This window comes from Chiroxiphia lanceolata, chromosome 27 (assembly GCF_009829145.1).
Source record: "Chiroxiphia lanceolata isolate bChiLan1 chromosome 27, bChiLan1.pri, whole genome shotgun sequence".
Lineage (NCBI taxonomy): Eukaryota > Metazoa > Chordata > Aves > Passeriformes > Pipridae > Chiroxiphia > Chiroxiphia lanceolata.
Window position 1 is genome coordinate 4,326,886 of NC_045663.1, and position 22,964 is coordinate 4,349,849.

General features: G+C 51.5%; 1 protein-coding gene across 13 annotated transcripts in view; it reads left to right on the plus strand.

The window, feature by feature from the left end:
• Positions 1 to 22,964, plus strand: part of PIP5K1C (phosphatidylinositol-4-phosphate 5-kinase type 1 gamma) — a 48,806-nt gene that overhangs the window by 18,736 nt on the left and 7,106 nt on the right. For 4 of the 13 annotated variants that reach the window (XR_004361034.1, XR_004361035.1, XR_004361036.1 and 1 more), the window contains exons 2-17: positions 6,267 to 6,298; positions 8,609 to 8,695; positions 8,997 to 9,127; positions 9,716 to 9,833; positions 11,686 to 11,838; positions 14,377 to 14,676; positions 15,191 to 15,396; positions 16,538 to 16,621; positions 17,066 to 17,114; positions 18,083 to 18,167; positions 18,864 to 19,025; positions 19,185 to 19,226; positions 19,940 to 20,081; positions 20,368 to 20,400; positions 20,590 to 20,705; positions 22,736 to 22,837. Coding sequence is in view for 9 of the 13 variants with exons in the window: in XM_032712305.1 (XP_032568196.1) it covers positions 6,267 to 6,298; positions 8,609 to 8,695; positions 8,997 to 9,127; positions 9,716 to 9,833; positions 11,686 to 11,838; positions 14,377 to 14,676; positions 15,191 to 15,396; positions 16,538 to 16,621; positions 17,066 to 17,114; positions 18,083 to 18,167; positions 18,864 to 19,025; positions 19,185 to 19,226; positions 19,940 to 20,081; positions 20,368 to 20,400; positions 22,736 to 22,837 (1,726 nt within the window). In the remaining 4 variants the exon portion in view is untranslated. Of the gene's footprint in view, positions 1 to 6,266; positions 6,299 to 8,608; positions 8,696 to 8,792; positions 8,869 to 8,996; positions 9,128 to 9,715; positions 9,834 to 11,685; positions 11,839 to 14,376; positions 14,677 to 15,190; positions 15,397 to 16,537; positions 16,622 to 17,065; positions 17,115 to 18,082; positions 18,168 to 18,863; positions 19,026 to 19,184; positions 19,227 to 19,939; positions 20,082 to 20,367; positions 20,401 to 20,589; positions 20,706 to 22,735; positions 22,838 to 22,964 lie in introns of all 13 variants that reach the window. The other 9 variants (XM_032712305.1, XM_032712301.1, XM_032712309.1 and 6 more) reach the window with 4 other exon arrangements.

A 22,964-nucleotide genomic window follows, 5' to 3' on the forward strand; every position in this document is an offset into this window, starting at 1 on the left:
CTTTTTAAATTTCATTTCCCTGCTCTTGTCCTGCTCGTTCCTCGCCGTAATTGGACTCGGGCGCAGTAAGCGCTTTTCCCGGGAGTTGTCAAGGAAACGCTCCAGCATGGTGATGTCCTGGCTCAGCTCCCCGAGGAGGGCTGGACCCGGGATGCTGCACCCCGGATACAGTGACACCAGCAGCTGAGGGTGAGGAAGGGATGTGTTAACCCCCCAGCAGCATCTTCATCTTCTGCCCTGAGCTGGGATAAATGGATTTATTTCTGAGGCAGAAAGAGTTTCTGCGTAAACCCAAAAATAAACGAGGCTGGTAGGTGCCTTTACTGCAGCATCATCCCTTTGTGGCAGTCCCTGGCAGTGCTGATGCTCCATAAGCTGGAAGTTTGCTTTGCTTGGCGAGTTGGGCTGTAGAATACAGGATCAGTGGCTGGGGAGTCCTGCCAGGGGAGTCTTGGGGTCAGAAACCTGAGGGGATGGCTGGGGCAGGACTGGGGGGTCAGAAACCTGAGGGGATGGCTGGGGCAGGACTGGGGGGTCAGAAACCTGAGGGGATGGCTGGGGCAGGACTGGGGGGTCAGAAACCTGAGGGAGTGGCTGGGGTGGGACTGGGGCTCCCACCTGCCTGCCTATCTCCAGTTAATGGAAGAGCTTGTCCTTGCCCAGGGTGGAAAGGAGGGATCAGTGGTGGCACTGCTGTCAGCAGGTACCACAGCAGTGCCCCGGAGCCCTGGCCTACCCAGCTGGCATGTTGAACTCCTTCCCTTAATTTGTATAAGCCATTTGTAGGAGCCATTTATTTGAACAAGCCTTGCCGTCCCTGTCACCAAAGTTTCTGCTCAGATAAACAAAGACAAAGGCCATGGGAAGAGTGCAGCACATGGAGCTGGGGCAGCAGATCCTGGTCATGCCAATGTCATCTTCCCTCCCCAGAGCGAAGGTGGCTCCTGCGTGCTTGGAACAAGGCACAGAGCCAGTGTGGGCAGGGAGGAGAGCAGGGCAGCCAAGGTGGGATTAAATGGGATTACTCACCTCTGGCTGCTCCTGGTAGCCCAGTTTGGATGCTTCCCGGTGCTGCCAGCATTTCTGTCTGCAAATAGCTGCTGGACTTTTGATGGTGGCTAAAGTGTCCTGAGGAATGTGGAGCTACCTGCGCTGCAGATGCATCAGAGCTGGGTCTCTCCTCCCTTGCCCACAGGGATGGAAGCAGCCTTGCCTGAGCACGGGGATGGACAGGATGAACCAGGCTATAGAGAGACTGGGCTGGGTTCAACCAGCACCAGTTTGATGTGGATGATCCCAAAAATCAGTCAGCCAGTGCTCCAGGGAAAAATGGACACATTTAGGTGGCAAAGCTATATGTAGGTTCTATATAACAAAAAGAATTTATCTCAGATTGCTTTCTTTCTGTATTATTTCTCCAAGCTCTCTGGATGGCAGGAGCAGTGATCCATGCCCAGGGTGCAGAGCAGCTGCAGCTCTTTCTGCCAAGAGATGCCACATTTTTATTTAGTGTTGTGCCTTCCTTGACGTTTCTCATCTGAATCAAATTGCGTTGGTTTATGGGAAGAAACTGTGTTAAATGATCAGCAGGAGGTGATCCTGTCTGCCTGGGAAGGGCAGGTTGTTCTCAGCTGCCTTCTCCAGGGGGTTGCTGAGAGTCCAGCTCCTGCTTCCTGTGGTGTCTCCTCTCCTTCCAGGACTGCCCTGTGCTGCCTGCTCTGTGTGCTGGGAGCTGGAGCCACACGTGTTGGGTATGAGAAGAAATTCAGAGTTGCTTTTGCCTCTCCCTTTGGACACAGCCTGATGTTCGTGCCAGCCCCTCAGGGAGCTGGACTGGCTGCTGTGCTGGCTCCAGGGCTGCTTCCCAACTCTAGTGTTTCTGGCTCACAAGGGAGCTGGAGAGGGACTTTGGACAAGGGTATGTAAGTGATAGGACAAGGGGGAATGGCTTCCCACTGCCAGAGGGCAGGGTTAGATGGGAGATTGGGAAGGAATTGTTCCCTGTGAGAGTGGAGAGGCCCTGACACAGGTTGCCCAGAGCAGCTGTGGCTGCCCCTGGATCCCTGGAAGTGTCCAAGGCCAGGTTGGACAGGGCTTAGAGCAACCTGGGCTAGTGGAAGGTGAGCTTTAACCCAACCCATTCTATGATTTGCTGAATTGCCTTCCCCCACTCCCCCTTGGTTTTAATTTGTCTCTATTAGCAATCCCTTACAGGCAGTATCAGCTGCCTCTTTTGATGGATGCATTTCATTTCCAGCCTTTCTCTCTCTATTTCAACTGCAACTCACGTGTGGAGCCTTTAACTTCCACAGCTCCTGTCTTGGCAGTCTTGGTTTTGATTTTGCCCGTAAGGCATTACCTGGGCAGGTCTGTGTTTGAGGGCTCTGATGGAACAGTGAATTGCAGTGTCCTGGTCACAGCCTCCACCTCTCCTTGTCGTCCAGGTGGGTTGCTCAGGTGTGTCACATTGTCTTGTTCTCAATGGAGAAAGTCTAAAATGAGATACAGATCTCCTTCGGGGAGCTTGTGACATGTCAGGATTTCATGGAACCCCAGAATGTTTTGGGTTGGAAGGGACCTTAAAACTCATCCAGTTCCATCCCCTGCCGTGGGCAGGGACACCTTCCACTAACCCAGGCTGAGAGCAAGTGGCAAACTGCAGGTCTCTGGTGTGCTGGATTTCTGGGGGACTCCTGCTGGTGCAGCCTCCTGCTGAGGAGCTTATGTGGCATTTATATTCTCACATATTTTTAGTTACAGTCACGTTGTATATCCTCATAAACACTTTAATAAAGTGAAGCTTTTATTAAAGATGCTGCAGCAGTTCTGATCTTAGAAAGGACCCCAGATAAACCTACTGGTTATTCAGATTTGTTTTGACTTCTCTAGGCCATCATAAAGTATCAAATAGTTAAATTTATAAATGTGTGTGTATACACCTGTCTTATAAAGAAAACTGCTTTATTAGATCTTATGGGCACTGCCCAGGCTCCCCAGGGCAGTGGGCACGGCCCCAAGGCTGCCAGAGCTCCAGGAGCGTTTGGACAACGCTCTGAGGGACAGGGTGGGATTGTTGGGGTGTCCTGGGCAGGGCCAGGAGTTGGATGCTGTGATCCTTGTGGGTCCCTTCCAACTCAGGATATTCCAGGATTCTGTGAACTTAAACGAGGCTTATCCTGGATTTTTGTAAACTGTCTTAAGAAATTCCGTTCCAGTAGACAGAAACCTCTTATGACTCTTTTGATAACAAAGGGCTTTGGCAAGTCAACCTGCCTTAGCTGGTTTTGAAGGAAGTGGAAGGGACACCTTCCACTAGCCCAGGTTGCTCCAAGCCCTGTCCAGCCTGGCCTTGGACACTTCCAGGGATGGGACAGCCACAGCTGCTCTGGGCAACCTGTGCCAGGGCCTCACTACCCTCATCCTGTGGGGGTTTTGCTCCTCTGGCTGGTAGAGCTGAAACTCGAGAGCCCTTTCCTGTGTCAGACAAGGTGCAGAGGTTTTCCTGCCTGTCCTGCAGGGTGTCAGTGCCGTGGTGGGGATGGCCTGTGAATAGAGAAATATGGAAAAAAACAGAAGTTAAATCCGAGATGGGAATTGCTGAATCCAAAACTGAAGCATTCCTTTCAGAGGCTCTGTAGGAGCTCGAGGGTTGGGACGGGGTCACTCAAAGCCGTGCACAGATGAGAACAGAACTGAAGGCAGCAGGTCAAGCGTGCTCGAAGCGCCCGGCAGAGCCCAGGCAGGGGCTGCAGACAGGGCAGAAAGTTGGGGGTTCATCCCGGGGTTTCCCCTCCGGAGCTTCTCATCCATCACATTTCTGAGCACACCCCGGCTAAGCCGAACCAAATCGGATAAGAATCATTTCAATTATCTCGTTAAGTGTCAAAACTTCCCGCAGCAGCTCCCGCAAACCCCAGCCCTGTCTCGTGGCTCTGAAACCCCCGGAGCTGGAGTTAAATCAGGTTCTGCCAGGCCATCTGTCAGCTCGTTTGAGCCGAGCACGGCCCTGTGCCACGCACGGAGGAGCCAGTGGAAGATTTTTACATTTTCTGCCTAGATAAGTTGATTTTATAGAGCTGATCATTTTATTTTTGGTGTGGGCTGGGGGAGGTTTTGCTGGGGGTGCTCTTGCCCACCTCAGGCATCATTTCTCCTGGAGATCTGTGGTTCTTCACCTCCGGTACCTTTCCTTCATGCGGACGGTTGGTGTTGATTCCACATTTGGTACGTGTACAGCAGCAGACACTTAAAAGCTGGGAATGAAAGCAGCTTGTGGTAATTATCACAAAATTAAAGATAATCTCCTGCTCTGGAATTGTGACAAAGTGCAGAAACGAGATTAGTGCGGTGGGAGAGCAGTGGCAGCCGTGGCAGGAGAGCACATTCTCCTGGCCTGGGGCTCTTGGCCACAGTGTGTTCCCAGCGATTTCCAGTGTTCAATCTGGAGCAGCATTTCCCCTTTTGGATTCCCCAGTGGTCTGGAGCTGCTGCTCCAGCTCGTGTCCTGGAAGTTCATTAGCTAAACGCTCACTTAGTGCCTTATTTCCTGCTCTCCAGGCCACCACGGGGCGTTTTGTTCAAAAATCACAGAATTGTGTTGGCTTAGGCCAAAGAACTAATTTTTCATCACAGTTGGAGCTCACAGTGGTCCTGAGCCACGTGCTGGCGTGGTCCTGGAGAGCTGGAGGAGTGACAGGTTCACATCACTCGTGGTGTGTCACCCACCCGTGTCAGTGACACCCCGTTGGCTGAGGGGGACCTGGCCCAGGTGGGTGACAGGGGGGAGCTGCTCTGTCCCCTCGGGATCCCCTCCACTCACTGCTGCCTGAGCTGGGATTGTGCAGCACAGGGAGTGGGATTGCAGAGCTTCGCTGCAGTCCTGTGATTCTGTTCCTGCTGCAGAACTTGGGCACTGGGAGCACAGTTTAAAACAGAACAGCATTATTGGGTTTGTTGTTTATTCGCTTCCCAGCGTCTGAAATATTTCCCAAAATGTAACTGAGTCACACCCTTCCCTGGTGGTGTTGTCATCTGCAGAACATCGTGCTCCCATTATCATCGAATCCCAGAATAGTTTGGGTTGGAAGGGACCTTAAAGCCCATCCAGTCCCAGTCCCTGCCATGGGCAGGGACACCTTCCACTAGCCCAGGTGGCTCCAAGCCCCGTCCAACCTGATCTTGGACACTTCCAGGGATGGAGCAGCCACAGCTGCTCTGAGCAACCTGTGCCAGGGCCTCCCCACCCTCCCAGGGAAGAATTCCTTCCCAGTGTCCCATCTAACACTGCCCTCTGGCAGTGGGAAGCCATCCCCCCTTGTCCTGTCACTGCAGGCCCTCTCCAGCTCTCTTGGAGCCCCTTCAGGTACTGAAGTTATGCCCAACTTCTTGCACAGGCACCTTCTGAAACAAGCCCTGAAGCAGCATCGCTGTTTGTCTTTGAGGGGGCTGAGCAGGTACCCCAGGCAAACCATTGTCAAAATGGAGGGAATGCTGAAGCAGCAGAAATTTGTCTGGATCCTCTGGGGCTTTTCCTGCTCTCCAGCCAGGAGGGCTGGAGGACATCCACTCCCCCTGGAGAAGGACCTCCCTCCAGTCCGAGTGTAGATACCCCTTTTGAGTAGAAGGCTCAAAACTCCACTCAATGCTCTCTTGTGAAATTAAACCACTTCTTAAAAAAGGGAGATGTCCTCGTGTCAGAGGGTTTGGGCCTGTGTTTCCAGCTCTGATTACATATCTGAGAGCTTGAGGCAAAACCCTAATTTTCACCATTGGCTGTAATGCAGCAGCAGTGGCTTCTCCCAAGGCAGCAGTAAAGATAAATGATGCGTTCATTTGTGTGATATATTTGGACACTGGATTCTATAAATAGATTCAATTATCAATATAGTTTGTCAAGTGCCTACTGAGTGGCTGGAAAGCAGCTTCAGGAGTGTCTCTGGGCTCGTGCAGACTGACTCTCCAGCACAGTGTGGACCCTTTGCTTAATGGGGCAGCAGGGCTTTGTGAGAACTCTCTGCTGAATCCTCTAGGAAATGCTTTTGCTAGGAAAAAATGTGCATTTTTGTGCTTCTGAATGTGAAATTGTTTAGGTGACTCCTGTACCTTCAGATTCTTGCTCTAGTGAAGCTGAAAACCAAGCAAAGCCAGATGCTCTAAAGGCTTGAAAAGACATTGGGCCGTTTTCTTGTAGCTTTGGTGGTTGGGTTGTTGGGGTTTTTTTTCCTGACATCCCTACTTTTCCTGATCCTCTTCCCTTCTCTCTGCAGGTCTGGCCCCAAAGAAGACAGCCGTAACTGAGGTGAGCTTTGTAAAGCTGGGCTTGACAGTCCTGTGTGGAGAAATGAGAACACAGAGCTCTAGAAAACACTTCTGCCTGCCTTTTTTGGTTTGGTTTGTTTGTTTGTTGGTTTGTTTGTTAGCAAAACTAGATTTTGTAATACATATGAGATGGCTGGAAATTTGATATCTGTTATTTGGGAGAAATAAAATTAGTGGCAGGTCTCCAGGGTCCCTGTGTTGGCATCACCACAGGCACAGAGTGGGGGGTGGAGGGGTTGTGCCCATCACGTGGCCAGTTTTAGCTGTGTGATCCACGATGCCTGTACATCAGTGGCTCAGGGGCACCCAGGACCTGGAGGTGGTAACAGGAAAATCTGTGTGTTGGGGCATCTCAGGGGCTCTGTGTTGGGTCTCACCCACTCCTGGGAGCAAGTCAGGGAGGCTGTGATTTGTTAAGCACTAAAACAGGGGAACATCTCCAGGGGCTGATCTCCTCTCAGAGATATTCCAGGTCACAGGTTCTGAGTCACTGTTACCTTCTGGAGCAAAACTCCCCACAGTTGGCAGCAGGGAATCTGGTAGGAGGCTCTGTGCCTGAAAGCTGTTCCCTGAAGCCCACACTCTCAGTTTAGAGCATCATGTTCAAATGATTTTCATTTGATCAAATTTTCTGACATCCCCCTTCCCAGTCCTCACCTGGGATGATGAGCATTTGTACACAAGAATAGCAAAATCTTCCCATAAAAAATGCCAGGAATGCGACACTTGATTCTTTTCTGTCTCCCCAGAAATATGTGTTGTAGGAAGCTCAACTTCTGTGGAAGTTGGTTGCTTGGTTCAGTGCACCAACAGCCCCACTTTTCCTTGCCCTGGAAACAGCCACAGGCAGAGCAAGAGGCTGGAAGAGGCTTTTGCCACTGCAGTTCTAGGATTGCTGTCCCTTCCCACTGCCTGTGTCTGTTCATCACGTCGTGAGGATGATGATGAGCCATTGGTGAGGCAGGATGGCACAGCTGAAGCTTTTATGGAGTAGAATCCAGCACACTGGGTAGAGGCTGGAAGGAGAGGATAAGCTGATCCCAGCTGCTGGGAGAAGGAGTGCTCAGGAGCAATGTGCTAATAAGACAGGGTAGGAAATGGGATTTTTGAAGGAGAACTCAGACTGCCCCTTAGTACAAGAAGGACAAGCAGTTTGACCAGAAATAGCTGCAGGCTCTTGATTAAAAGCTAAAGCACAAAGAACTTCTTAGTCTGAGCAAAATTATCCATTGTCTGCTGGAGCCACCGGTTCAGAGCTGGGCCTGTGTAGCACTCGAAATGGACAGGGACAGAACAGGGTCTCTTGGGAAGTGACCTTGGATCTCTCTGTGTGCTGCTCAAAGGTAGATCCAAAGCTGTCCTGCAATGTAGCAAACCCCAAAATGGTGCTGGTGGCTCACCAGCAGTTCTAGCTGCCTACTGGGCTCTGGGATCCACTGGGATCGACTGGCAGAGAGCCTGGGAGTGGGTGAAACATTGCTTGGTGATGGAGTAGAGGGTCCCTACACCCAGGGCTGCAAGAGGAGCTGCACAGAACTTCTCAAAACATGGTTACATTGGGTTGTTAAAGGGAGCACCACGATCTGCTCCCTCCTGGGTTGGCAAAGAAAGGCCTGGCAGACTCAAGCAGGAGAGGAGAAGGGGACAGGAGCAGGTTTGTTGTCACCCTGAAGTGCTGGCAACCTATAGCATTTCTGTGAACTCTTTGCAAAACCTGTGGAAGAGCCGTTCCTGGGGTTCATCCCATGTGGACTCGGCCTTGGAATTACAAACTGATGAGATCTTGCTGACTGGATTATCTCTGTGGGAGCAGGGCTGGGCTGGGCTGTCCCTGTCAGCTGCCTCTGATCTCTCCAGTGAAGCGTGAGGTGTTGGTGTGACACCCGAGGGCGTGGGGTTCTTAAGAACAAACCTCTCGGGCTGTTTGATTTAATACATCAGTTGTAAATCAATGGGAAACCACAGTCAAGCACCAGGGGACGTTGGCAGCTGGATCTTTTCCAAGCTCTTCACTGAGGGCTCTGCCCAGGGAGCAGTGGGGGTGTCAGGTGGAGTGTTGCTATTCAAACTCTTGAGGGGTGGAAGGATAATTCAAACAGCCTTGTGTGAAGTTTGCAGGTGCCAGTTGCACCTGTTGGCACTCTGCTGGGTTTTTTCCAGCAGTGGAGGGATCCCTGTGTGCAGTACAGCTGTTGGGAGCGTGGCTGTGGCTGTGCCTGTGCTGCTCTGGGTGTGCTTGGTGGCCAGCTCAGCCCCTGCCCTGATCCTCACCCACGTGCTCTCCTTGCAGGGACCGTCAGTGCCAGGACAGCCTGGCCAAGGAAAGAAGATTGGCCACCGAAGCGTGGATGCTTCTGGGGAGACCACCTACAAAAAGGTTTGGGTTTGGGGACTGGGGGGGCAGCCAAGTGTGGGTGACAGGCTGAGAGAAGTTGGGGCCCAATAGTTACCAATCTGATTGAGATTTTACGCAGCACCCCTGGACAGCAGAATCATGCAAATGGCAAACCTGGAGCCCTAATCCATCTCTTCAGCAGCTGGATGAACTTGGTTAGCAGTGTGTAGTGCCCAAGACAACCCCACAGAAGTCACAGACATGACTGTGTTGTAAATATAGGGGATGTTATTGCCATAATCTCCTGTGAAATGCTCACTGACTGCTCTTTTCCTTTTGCCAGACCACGTCATCCACTCTGAAGGGGGCCATCCAGCTGGGGATTGGATATACTGTGGGCAATCTGAGCTCCAAGCCAGAGAGAGATGTCCTGATGCAGGACTTCTATGTGGTAGAGAGCATTTTTTTCCCAAGGTAAAGGAGAAGGGAAAAAGAAAAAACAGATGAGTTATTTCTTTTTCTCACTGATTTTTCAAGAGAGCTTCCATCTGTCTTTAGATCAGAGTTGGATGCTCTGAATGTTTTAAATCTGCACCATGACGTACAAACAGAACAGTGGGAAGTGTTGGATTCTGCAGTGCACTGGCTTGTAGGGAAGCACAGGGAAGCAGTACTGGGTGCTCGAGTTTGTTACCCTTCCTACGTGCTCGTCTTTCTACCTGCCCATCTAGAATTTCTTTCATGAAATTATACAATGTTTGAGATGGAAGAAACTCCTTCTGGGAGCTCTTTAACTGAGAATAAACAAAGCTCAGAAAAGCTATATTCTCTATGTAAATATATTCTCCTTGGCAAGTGGCTGTTCCTTCACTCTCTGGAAATAGATTTTGGCAGATAACATAAAACCTGTTTTCCTGTTGCCCTGCCACAGACGTGAGGTGGTTGTTGTTCCGGAGATGTCTTTTTGCAAGGCTCAGTTCACCTTAAATACACCAGGTAGTGTTGGTGTGACTGTAGGTGTCTGGTGAGTGGTAACAGAGGCCCTGTGTGTGTTCTGTGCAGCGAAGGCAGTAACCTCACCCCGGCTCACCACTACGCCGACTTCAGGTTCAAGACCTACGCCCCAGTGGCTTTCCGGTACTTCCGAGAGCTCTTTGGGATTCGTCCAGATGATTATTTGGTATGGATGTATTTTTTGATTTCTCTGTCCTTCCTCATTTATCTACCTTTACCATGAGAGTGGTGAGGCCCTGGCACAGGTTGCCCAGACAAGCTGTGGCTGCCCCATCCCTGCAAGTGTCCAAGGACAGGTTGGATGGGCTTGGAGCAACCTGGGGTAGTAGAAGGTGTCCCTATCTGTGGCAGGGGGTGGGACTGGGTGGGCTTTAAGATCCCTCCCAACCCAACCCACTACCTGATTCTCAGTCTGGGTTTGCTGAGTGGCAGCTGCTGGGCTGCTCTGGAGGGAAGCAGTGACCTGCACACAGTGTGAGCTGTGTAAACCCTGCAATGGGCTTCCCTCTCTGGTCCTTGTGGTAACAATAACTCACTGTGTTTACAAGCCAAAGGAGTTGTGTTCTGCTGGGTGCGACCCTGTAATGTCCCCTGGGGCTCTGAGGACAAAGATGGGAATTTTTCCTTGTGTACTCACTTGAGAGCTATGTGAATGTAGTTATTTTAATCATCTTACAAAGACAGAATAAAACACAGCTTGTTCTTGTGCTCTGAAAGCTCCTCAGAGCTGGAAAGGCTGGTTTTCAAATACCTTGGAGTACAAGCTTGGAGTGCACTGGGGTTGAATTTGGGCCCTTGCCTATATGTGATGTCCTGTTCTGTGTGAACTGGGGAAGGAAACACATCCATGAGTGCACACCCTCCCCTTTTGGAACAGCCCTTTTTGTCTGACTTCACCTGTAGACAGGGGTGGTTGTAGCTGAACACCTGCCAGTGAAACAAACCTGTGCCAGTGCCTGGTGTGAGAGTAGTGGTGATTCCCACCTGTGCCAGCCAAGTTCAGAACTTGGGAGGGCAAGGAGCCTGCCTCGCCTCAGTTGCAAAGGTCACAGCTCTGATTTGTTGTTTCTGCTTCCCCTGATTGTCTCTTGCCTGCCACAGCGGCAAATGCCTTTAATTATGCATGAGATGATTAACTTGATCAAGTCTTGGATCGTTAGTCTGTGCAGGGCTGAAAGCTGTTTTCAGTACATAATGATGAACATTTAATTTATTGCTCTGATCAGCTCCTTTCTCCCCCCACCTCCCTCTCCCCAACTCACCTCTGTGATCCTGCCCTGAACCCCCCTGACCCCCACAGGTACCTGGGTGGGCACTGAGCTGCAAAGTCCATCTGCTTGTGCTTTCTCCTTTTTTTTTTTTTTTTCCCCTGCTCCTGGGCATGTCCTCATTTGAGGACCTGCTGTTTGCATCCTGATGGCTAGAAATGTCCTCCCAGCTCAGCTCCCTTGCACAGAGCTGATCCCCCTTGGCTGCACACCTCGGCTAAGACTTTTCACATGTTTCCAGCACATGAGGGGGTGAAGTGTGACTGTAAAAATCCTCTGGAACAGGGGAGCACACGGCCAGGGGAGGCTGCTGAGAACAGCCAGTGCGTGGTGTTCCCTCCAGCACAGAGAGATGTGGTTCCCTGAGCAGATTGTCTGGTCTCCTAAAATCCCGTGTCCGTCTGCGTGTGCGGTGATGTGCTGGAAGAGCCTGAATGTGATACGTGCACACAGGCACAATGGGAGCAGATAAGATGTCATTAGGAAGGCTGGATGTTCCTGAAACCACATGATTAGCTGGATTCTGAGCAGTTGGGATGCTCTGAACTGTAATCTTCGTCTCTAATTGTAAATTGTCCATCAACTTGGCTGCTCAGACCTAACCTATAATGAAAATAGTTCTCACTTGAGCTGTGCTACCCCTTGATCTCCCAGGGAGACAACATGCAGGGGAAGGCCCTCGAGGGTGTAGAACTCAATCTGCAATAAGGAGGGGATAAAACTTCACCTTTTTTTTGTTTTCCTCCCCAGTATTCATTGTGTAACGAGCCTCTGATCGAGCTGTCCAACCCCGGGGCCAGCGGCTCCCTCTTCTACGTCACCAGCGACGATGAATTCATCATAAAAACTGTGATGCACAAGGAAGCTGAATTCCTGCAGAAGCTCCTTCCTGGCTACTACATGGTGTGTATCACCCAGCACCTCAGACCTGGCTTGGGTTTGTCCTGGCAGCTTTTCTGTCCAGAGCGTCTCATGGGGCACGTCCTCCCCCTGGGTGTCTTGTGGTCTGTCCCCATGCCAGGGACAGAGTTAACAGCATGTCACAAAGCCCATCTCAGAAGCACAAATTCTGCTGATTATTTGTAAACTGTGGGTAAACGTGAGGCAGATAATTGTGGCATAGCTTGGAGGCATGTTCTGGCCTCAAAATGGCTTCCCAGATGCGTGTTTCTGGGTGTCCTTTTCCCAGCACTGGTTTGTTCCTCTTCACTTGGCACTGTGTGTCTGTCCCAGCCTGGATTTGGGGATGGCTGTTGAATCATAGAACTGGTAAGGTTGGAAAAGATCTTTAAGATCATCAAGTCCAGCCATCAGCCCAGCACCACCACCATGTTCACCACTAAACCATGTCCCCAAGTGCCACATTCACATGTTTTTTGAACCCTTCGAGGGGTGGTGACTCTGCCACCAAGCCTGTTCCAATGCTTGACAACCCTTTCCATGAAGAAATTTCCCCCAACATCCAACCTAAACCTTCCCTGGCACAACTTGAAGCTGTTTCCTCTTGTCCTGTCCCTTGTTCCCTGGGAGCAGAGCCCGACCCCCACTTGGCTCCACCCTCCTGTCAGGGAGTTAGAGAAAGTGAGAAAGTCCCCCTGAGCCTCTTTTCTCCAGGCAATAACCATCTTGATTTTTGGAGGAAACCACTACTGGCCCTGGATCTCCCCCATTCCTTCTGTTTGGCAGTTACTCTGAAGGCAGCTGCTGGTTGTCCTGGCTCCCACTGGCTGCAGTTCCAAGCTGAAGGGCCCCATAGTACAGCCAGCATTGCACATCAGTCCTGCAGAGAGCTGCTGCCTAAACCTCAGGCCTGGCAAAGCAAGATACTGAGACCCAGAGACTTGCATTGGGTGAAAGTAAATTGGACCCAAACCCTCTGTTTTGGTGTAGAAATCAGGAGCTGTCTGCCTGCACAACTGTGCTGGAGGCTCCAGCTTTACGAATGAGGGCTCTGAAATTCAGTTAGAACCACCTAAGGATTTGTTTGTTGTGGAGATGTCGAGGAGAAGGTGATGGGAAGCAATGCTGCTGCTCCATCTGTGTGCCTGGTGCTGTGGGTTTATGTGATCCTACACTGGCTTTGTGAAAATCCTTTTCTCACTCAGTATTTACTGAGGAAAATTTACCCAAGGGAAAGAGGTTATGGGGTGTCTGTGTCTAAATGACAGCCAGGCCAGGAAGAAATTCCTCCCTGTGAGGGTGGGGAGGCCCTGGCACAGGTTACCCAGAGCAGCTGTGGCTGCCCCATCCCTGGAAGTGTTCAAGGCCAGGTTGGACAGGGCTTGGAGCCACCTGGGCTAGTGGAAGGTGTCCCTGCCCATGGCAGGCAGTGGGATGGGATGGGCTTTAAGGTACCTCCCAACCCAAACCAATCTGGGATTCTATGAATCAGGCACTTGCTTTTGCATGTGACACTCACATTCCTGGGGCTTTAACTGGCAGTAGAGTTGCACTGTTAATTCTGCAGTCACCCTGGCAGACAGTCAGTGAATTAAACTGAACTTACCTGTCTGGTGCAGAGTTCTGAGCTACCTGTTGTAGAATTACACTGTCTGTGGGTTCTGTGGTCTACCCCTGATTGCTGTGCTGTTCCTGGGGAACCATCCACATCAAAGGAATCAGGGAAAGGAAGCAGAGTGGTTTCATCCTGAGTTACTTTAAAGCTGTTTGCATTTGGTTTACCTGCCTCTGTTGCTTTTGGCCCTCTCAAAGAGGGCTCACTGATGTGCCCAGGTAGGTGAGATGACAAGAGAATGAAATGTTAATGCAGTCACGCTTTTGCCATCTGTCAGAACCTGTCAGGTCTGTCCTTCCTGCTGTAGTGAGCAGAGATGTTCTGTTTCCTTCCCAAACGTGCCCAAAGCTGAACAAGCAAATCCTGCCTGTCATGTCATTCCTAATCATACTGCTGCCTAAAAAAGGATGCTAGCAAAGCAGGATATCCGTGCTCTCTGGCTGACTGCTTTATAAAGCAACTCTGCAACAGGAGGAGAACATTTATGTTGTTTTGTTTAAAGACATAATCCTGTCCCTGGTTTATTCTGGGCCAGAGAACGGCTCTTGATTCTGACACTTGTGAAGAGATCAAGAGAGCTGTTATTTTTAAACCTGAAGCTCCCACTTATTGTGTTTATTTCTCTCCCAGTTTGGTTTCCCTTTTTTAGCTGGTGTTCTTGGGGAAAGCAGGGAATTTCCGGACTTGGTGATTTGCCCAGAGAGTGCCGAGCATCTCAGGCCCTGTATTTTCAAGTCCTAAAGCCACTGAAATGCAGGAGTTTGTCCAATGTGTACACTGAGCCCCTGTAAAGTTCAGAAAATCTCTAGGCAAAGAGCCCCAAGTCCAGCTGTTCCAAGACCCGTCGACGTGCTTTGTGGTGAACAGAGCAGGAATTTTCTGCCCAAATGACCTTCCTCTGCGCTTTTTTTCCACCCCTGCTGCAGAATCTGAACCAGAACCCCCGGACTCTGCTGCCCAAGTTTTACGGACTGTACTGTGTTCAGTCCGGGGGCAAAAACATCCGCGTGGTCGTGATGAACAACATCCTGCCTCGAGTGGTGAAAATGCACCTGAAATTCGACCTCAAAGGCTCGACCTACAAACGCCGGGCATCCAAGAAGGAAAAAGAAAAGTCCAGCCCTACGTACAAGGATCTGGACTTCATCCAAGACATGCCCGAGGGCCTGATGTTGGATGCGGACACCTTCAGTGCTTTGGTGAAGACGTTGCAGCGAGACTGTCTGGTAAGGAAGGGGCAGCCTGGGGAGCAGGGTAAGGGAGCCTTGTGGCTCTCAAGCATGAGGAAGAGCAGTGATTGAGAACCTTGGTAATCTGCTAACCCCAGAGCAGGATCAATCCCTTCTCCTGCCCTTCTCCCTGAAAGCCAAGCTATGGAGTTGGATCTCATGGCAGCCTCTGTGGGCCAAGGCTGTGTTCCCTTGCCTGGTGCATCACACTTTGGCAGCCTGCTCCACTTGTAGCTGCTCTGCTGGAACTAAATACTTTTTCCCAATCAGTGTGCAGCAGATACAAATGTTGTTTGCAAGTCTTCAGCCCTTTGGCGTAATTGTGGGATGGCCAAACTCTGTGCAGTCGAGCCCAGAGGTGACTGTTGGCTCAGAAACTTTCGGGCTCTGGCAAAGGAGTTGTTGGTGGGTGTGTGGACGGGCTGTTCCATGCTTTGGGATCTGTGCTGTATTTGAACTGCTGGTTTGATATAGTTTATTCTTTGTTCTTAAACTCAACACTAACCCGTAGGTATTGGAAAGTTTTAAAATCATGGACTACAGCCTCCTGCTTGGGGTTCATAACATAGACCAGCAGGAGCGGGAGCAGCTGGCCGAGGGAGCCCACAGCACGTCGGATGAGAAGCGGCCCGTGGGGCAGAAGGCCCTGTACTCCACAGCCATGGAGTCCATCCAGATAGGGGCTGCCCGGGGGGAGGCCATAGACACCGACGAGACGTAGGTGAAACCTCAGCTCACTTGTGCTGCTGGGAGGGGAGGAGGGGGAGGCTGGAGTGGGAAATCCCTAACGAGGCCCACGGGAACTGTGTTCCAAGGAGCAGCTCTCCTGGGATTGTGGTAGTGCTGCCAGTGGGAAAGGGGGAAGCTGGGCTGGGAAATGGTTCTGTAAGGTTCTGGCAGTTTCTCTGCCTAGGCCAGGCTGTAGGTTCTCAGCTTGTGTAACAGCCTCTAAACATCCACCTGTGATTTGGGAGGAGACACAAGCTCAGTTCTAGCTCAGTGCCTAAATACTGGAGCAGAAGTAGGGATCAGCCTGGCCCCAGTAGCTTGGAGTTTGTTCTCCATCATTACCACCTTTGGAATCCCAGGCAGTTCCCTGAGGCCATCCCAGTGGGGTCAGCAGACAGCAATGTAGCCAAGTGCTGGAGTCACTGCTGGAGCTGGGGGGATTGCCCCAAACCTGTCCTGTGCTGTGCCCCATCTGGGGCTCTGTGCCTGTATCCCTGACTCTGTGCCTGTATCCCAGGCTCTATGGACCAGGCTTGCTAAGGAATGGTGGAGTTTGCTGTTTGTTGCTGTCTGAAACCAGCTACTCTGGGTTTGAAGGAGGATCTGTCCTGGTGGAGCCAAGATAATACTGTGGTATTTCCAGTCTTTCATGCAGCATCATTACTTGCAGTGGCCTGCCTGGTGCCCGTGTGCTTTGGCTGTGTGCTGGTGCTGGTGGTTGCTGCACCTTTGGCAGGATGATATTTGTGTGGATGGGACTGGAAATACCCTCATCCTTGAGGGTTTGCTGCTCTACTGGCAGACAGCTCTCACTGACCTGATAAATAACCTGATCCCCAGAATAAAGTAGCACAGAAAAAACTCCGTGGTGCTTTGTGGCCCAGGCAGGGCTGTGCCACACGACAGTGGTGACAGTGGTGTTTGGCCACACAGGCAGTGACCTCAGGACATGCGGGGTCAGGCCGGGTCAGCTCCCGTGGTTGTGCACAAAGTGACCCCATGGGTTCTGGGTTGTGTCTGACACCACACCAGAGCCCCTTGTGGGGGTGCTGTGGCCCTTCCTCAGGGCTGGGGTGTTACAGGAGCTCTGGTTGAGGCTGTACCCACTGAGGTTCTGCTTTGCCTGCAGGATGGGAGGGATCCCAGCAGTGAACGGCAAAGGAGAGCGTCTCCTGCTGCACGTAGGGATCATAGATATCCTGCAGTCATACAGGTGGGTAACCTGGCAGTCATCTGTCCTTTCAGGGTGGTAACATCTCTTTTAAGACCAAATGACAGCAGAGAGGTTTTCCTCTCCTGGAGACAGTGAGGAGGAGTAGACAGGCTGCCCCAAGCTGTCCTTAGAACAGTTGGGGACACTCAGCCATTTGTCCAGGATGACGAGTTGCTCTTAAAGAAGTTTCCCATCTCAGTATGGGAAGCATATCTCCAGGGGTGGAAGGCTATTGTCTGCACCTCTTCCAGCCCAGCTCCTCCTTCCCTGTGGTGTTCCCTGACAGTCCTGGCCTGACTGTGGAGGTGCTGGAGGAAAGCTCAGTCCTGGTGACAGAGGAATCGTTGGCAGCTCAGGGATCTCCCCTGTTGGGGTATGAAAGGTACAAAGTACATGCCTGAATCTGTCTCTTTCTTTTTCTCTCCACTTCTCCCCTGGAATTAGGTTCATCAAGAAACTAGAACACACCTGGAAGGCCCTTGTCCATGATGGGGTGAGTACCTGTGCAGAGGCAGGAGCTGGCCAGGCCTTGGCAGGATTACCTGGTGCCATTACCTGACTATTTATAGTGCCTGACCTGGCACAGCTACAGCTGATGGAAGGAGCAGTTCTTACCTCTCATGCCTGCACAGCGGGGTGGGGCCACTTATTCCCAGTCAGGTTTCCTTGCTCACTCCACCTCCTCACATGTTGAGCTGTTGTGCTCCCAGCTTTCCTCCCCTGCTCCCATCTGTCACTCTCCTCCTCACTGCGACACCAGGAGTGCACAGGTGTGTGTGTTCCTGGGGATGTGGAGGAGCCCTGTGCTGTTCCTTTGGTGACAGGCTGTTTCCACTTCAACAAGCTCTCTGCCAATAAATCCCTTCCCGTGTTTCCCTGCTGCCTCTCTCCTGCAGCAGCCAGGTGTGTGTTTCTGAAAGAACAGTCTTGGATGTGGAAGCTGTTTTTCAGCATTGCATCTCCTGGCTTCCCTAAATAATGTGGCAAAGGAAACATGGAGATGCCAAGTCATGGGAGCACAGTCGAACATGAGAAGCAGAGAGAGCTTCTGTTTTACTCTTTTAAACAAAAATATTTCAAATGTACAGAGACCCTTGGCTGAATTTGGGTGTCTGTGTTGCACACAAAGGTATCCAGGTGTGCTTGAAATGGTAGCCAGCAAAGCCAGAAGAAATATCATGTGTACAATCTGGCCAATATTTTAAAAAAATCCAGGAAGTTTACAAAGGAATAAAATCACCAAAATCCATTATAAAATCACAGCAAGAATATAATCAAATGCAATCAGAGGCAATGCTTCAGGGTTATTTATAGCATTAATCAGAGCATTTCAGTTAAGCCTTTCCATTTTAGGGCTCTATCAGTGCTAAATGTTGAAATAAAAAGACCACGTTGGTTGGTGCAGAAATTCTGCCTTGAGGCGTCATTTTAAAATTAAACAATTGTTTCTTGCTGTTGTAGGACACAGTGTCAGTACACAGACCCAGCTTTTATGCAGAGAGATTCTTCAAATTCATGACCAACACGGTGTTCCGAAAGAATTCCTGTAAGTACCGAGTCCAGGAGCTGCTGTGAGGCTTTACCTTGGCCTGGCTGCTGCAGCCCTTGTGGGGAGTCTGAGCTGGAGCCTGAGCAGGGTTTTCCACTGTGAGAAAGCTGAGAGAGCTGGGAGTGTTCAGCCCAGAGAAGAGAAGGCTCTGGGGAGACCTGAGAGCCCCTTCCAGTGCCTAAAGGAGCCTTAGAAAAAGGGTAAAGTTTTTATACAGGCAAGGGGCAGTGGTTTTCCACTGCCAGAGGACAGGGTTAGATGGGGTATTGGGAAGAAATTCTTCCCTGGGATGGTGGTGAGGCCCTGGCACAGGTTGCCCAGAGCAGCTGTGGCTGCCCCATCCCTGGAAGTGTCCAAGGCCAGGTTGGACAGGGTTTGGAGCAACCTGGGCTAGTGGAAGGTGTCCCTGCCCATGGCAGGGGGTGGGACTGGATGGGCTTTAAGGTCTTTTCCAACCCAAACCATTCCATGATTCCATGATAGAGAGCAAAGCTGGAAACTGCAGAGTCCTCAGGCTGTCACAGCTTGCCTTGGTCTGCTTGGGCTTCCCCCCAGGAGCTGTCCCTGCACCTGACCCTGTGTGTGTGTGTGTGTGTGAGGGCAGACCCTCATCCTGTGAAGGGAAAGGTGCCTTTGGAGTGACAGCAGCTGTTTGGTGGTGGTTCCATCTTCTCCCTCCCTCCTCTCCCCCAGCTCTGAAGTCCTCCCCCTCGAAGAAAGGGCGCAGTGCCTTGCTGGCTGTGAGGGCGGCGGGTCCCACCGCGGCGTTCTCGGCCAGCCAGCTCACCTCCGAGAATGACGACACTCAGTACGACCTGAGGGCGGCCAGGAGCTACCCCACGCTGGACGATGAAGGTGATGCTCCCGCTCGGGCTCCTGGCTCTGTGCTCACCCTCTCTTTCCCAGCAGTTCCTTAGGATCCTCCCCTGTTCTCCACAAGTCCCCCACTGTGCTCCGACCGCAGGGCTTTCCTCGTGGATAGCTCTTCATTGCATGTCTTGCTGTGCTTTGCAGGTGCTCAACCTGACCAGGACAGGGGAGAAGGTACGAGTGCAGGTACTTGATGCGACACCTCTGCATCAAAGGAGACCAAATCCCTTCCTTGTAGCACTGTGTGGGTGTGCAGTAAAAACGGTCGCTTGCCTCACTGCTGCAGGGCAGCTGCTGCCAAGGGCACCACCAGCCATAGTCCAAAAGCCATCAGAAAGTTGCATTTTCCACCCTTTAAAAAAAAAAAAAAATGGGAGGGAGATGACTGGGAACTGCAGGACTCCAATGACAGTGTTTGGGCAGTTATAAGAGGCAACATCATGCCATTGTAAAACAGAGGAATGGCCTGGTTCTGTACTGCCTTTCTGTCACTTCCATCTTGACTGGATTTACAGCCGAGTGCTGGAGGATGGGTGTTGGATTGCTCCCTGTGGAAGGCACGGAGCACTCAGTTCATCTCTTAATTCACTTGGATATTCATCCTTGGTGATCCAAGCCTTTAATCCAGCTTTGGTCACCAGTGAGGTGTCTTCATTGGCATTGTTTCCTGCCTGTCGTGCTGGAAGTGGTGCTCTCTCCAGAGGATGCCTTGGGAGAGGCTGTTGAGTTCATGGACCAGTTAAACTTCCTGCCTGTCTGTGGTTTGAGTTCCCAGTCCCAGTGTGGGTGTGCAGGTTGACGGTGGAACAGCCTCACACAGGGCTGGTGCAGGTGAGGTGTTGGTGTCTGACCTACTCATCTCTTCTTCCTGCCTCTCTCCTGCCCTCACCCTGGGCCAGCAGGCAGGCCAGACCTGCTGCCCTGCACTCCTCCTTCCTTCGAAGAAGCTACCACAGCCTCCATAGCCACGACACTGTCGTCCACATCCCTCTCTGTTCCCGAGCGATCCCCCTCGGAGACCTCTGAGCAGCCCAGGTACAGGTGAGGACACTCATCCCCTGCTCCCCCTGGAGTCGAGTGGCTGCTGTTCCTCTCCATGCTCTGCATCCCGGCAGGCTGCCCTGTGCTCTGGAATGCTAATGACCGATTTTAATTAAATCTCTCCTGGGAGCAAGCAGACACAGCTTTGATGGGATTAATTATTGCTGGGAGAAGTGTCAGCTGTTAAGTAGAACATCTCCCTCATGGGGTGGGAAGGTAGATTTGGGGACAGTGCAGGATTTCTGGCTTAAATTGCTTCTCAAACTCTTCTACTTTCTTTCTGCAGGAGGCGCACACACTCCTCAGGGCAGGATGGCAGGTGAGAAAAGGGTTTCATCTCTTTTTGTGTCATCTTCTGTCTGCTGCACAGAGACCTCACATTTATCACTGTGCAAAGATCTCCTGGAGGGATGAGTGGGAATTTTGGCATGGTCCTCTGCAGGATACTGAGATGCTTCTGCAATCACGTGATTCCCCATTTCTTACACAGAATTTTCCTTACAAGCAGATCCCTGAGTGGTTTGCAAATACCACCATTATTTGATGGGAAGGAGAAACAACAGAGTTGTCCAGATTCACCCACTCAGCCAGCACCAGAGTCAAGAAAGGTCTTTTATGTCCCCTGTGAGCAAGCAAACCCCAATAGCAGGAACATCCCTCCTCTGAGCATCTGCCTGTGGCCTGGGTGAGGTGGGTGTGAGTTTGGGAAGGGGCATTGTGAGGCACTGAGCACCCTCAGTCCCCACAGAAGTAGCTTCCAGTGTTTTCAGAAACTGAGGTTTGAGGTGCTTTCAGGGACTGTGAGGTTTTTCCCCTCCTGTGGTGGCTCAGAGCCAAGGGCAAGGGAGGACAGAAATCCTCTGCTGCAGAGGGATGTCTGATTTACAGGCTCATATTGTGGAATTACTGTGCATGGTTTTACACCAGTAAAAATGACCCCATTACCCGTGTCAGCAAGATCTGCACGAGGACCCTGCATGTGCTGCTGGCTCTGCCCTGGCTTTCCAGGACATTGTGTAGGTGTTGTAGGCTTTGAAATGACATCAGAGACTCGGTCCTGGGATGTGCCACAGCCAGAGGAGCTGCCAGACAGGCTGATGTCCTCTCTCCCTGCAGTCAGTGTTTGGTGCTTCAGAGGAAGGGAAGGATCTTAGAAGACAAGAGTTTGCACCATGTTACAGACATCTGCCCTTGTTCCTAGCTTTAAGTGATTTGCTGAGTTTAGATCACATACACTGGGAAAAAATCCCCTTCTGTGGTATTTCCTAATGAAAATACCTCTGGATGCTGCATGCCACTGAATCTTGGTAAATTCCTGCCCCTAGAGGGCAGGGACCTGTGACACACCTCACCTCCTGCAGAACCCCTTGTTGGAAATTTCTGAAAATTGGAGACTTAAACCCGGGCCGCAGTGGTGGGACCTGTGTGGCAAATGCAGGGACTTCACCCAAAATACTCACCAGTACCTCATGGAGGGAGGGAGCTGCTGTAGGGAGTGGCTGTTCATCCAGAAACAGGTCAGGTGAATCAGAGTGACTGTCCTGGGACTGTTCAGGGAGCTCAGTGAGTTGGTCAGAGTAGATCCATCTGTCACAGATTTGCCAGAGCTACACCCACCCCCCACAGCCATGGCCACCTTTGCTGGTTTTTGCCTGTTTTCTCCCTTTCTGGTGCTGGTGCCTCATGTGCCCTTCCTGGGGGAGCAGAGACCTGTGTAGAACACTCTAGGATCCCTTGGTGAAAGCCAGTGCAAGCACAAAGTTATTAAAGCAAGAATTTACATTCCTGAGCCGAGATGGAAAAAAACTTATGCAATTTGCTCTAGAATGTGTCACACCTCTGGTTATTCTGGTCTGCTGTGGAATTCACTCTGGGTTTGAAGTCCAGCCCTGTGAGGAAGAGAGGAGTGAGTTCCCTGGCATGGAGCTGGACAGAAGTGCTGCCCACAGGCTCTGGCTCCAGCCAGACCCAGCCCAGAGCAGGGCAGTGCTGTCAGTGAACCCAGAGCTCAGCCCTTCCCCAGCACTGTGCCCTCAGCTTGGCAGGCTCCTGCTCCTCCTTCCCATGGGGACAATGGAGCCAGCCCTGCTGGCACGAGAAATTACTTTAATAGCATGAGATATTAAAGTGAATACTGTCAGAAACAGCTCCAGTGTGCAGATAAATCTGATGTCAACCCTGGAGCAGCTTCAGTGCGCTAGGAGTCCTGGAAGAGGTCAGAGGCTCTGGCCTTGTGCCAGGCTAACTCTGGACACAAGTTTTCCCTGGAGGCCAGTTCTCTTTCCTCCCATGCTCCATCTGACACTGCCAGTCTTTCCTGCAGCACTGGCTGATTAACCCCTTCCCTCTTGTCCTCTTTTCCCACCTTGTTAGTCCTGAGCACGACATCTGCCAAGACTGACTCTTTTTCCCAGGGGTTTTGTTTATCCAAACCCTCAATCCCGGCAGGTCTGACTGCTCCCTCTGAGCTGGAATCAGCTGCTCAGTCTGTGCTGGGAGCTCAGTGCCAGGATGGCAGCAGCAGCTGTGTGCTGGGGCAGAGCTGCATGAGGGGCTGGGCTGGCTCAGGACTGATTCAGGCTGACCTAAAATTGAGGGCTGTGCATAACTCATGCCCAGCTGAGCCTCTGGGCCTGTCTCTCTTGGGTTTCCAGGTCACACGAGGAGGTGCGGGTCGAGGAGGAGCAGCAGATCAGTGTGGAGCTGGAGCCCAGGTGTGACGTTGAAATCGTGGCTCCTGAAGAAGAAGGCAGAGAGTGAGTGTTTTGGAGCATTGGGCAGCTTTGCAGAGCCCACACAGTGGGGTTTGGGCTGAGGCTGCTTGTGCTGGAGGCTTTGCTGGGCTCCAGCTTTCCTGAGAGAGGGGTGCTCCCCCAGACACCT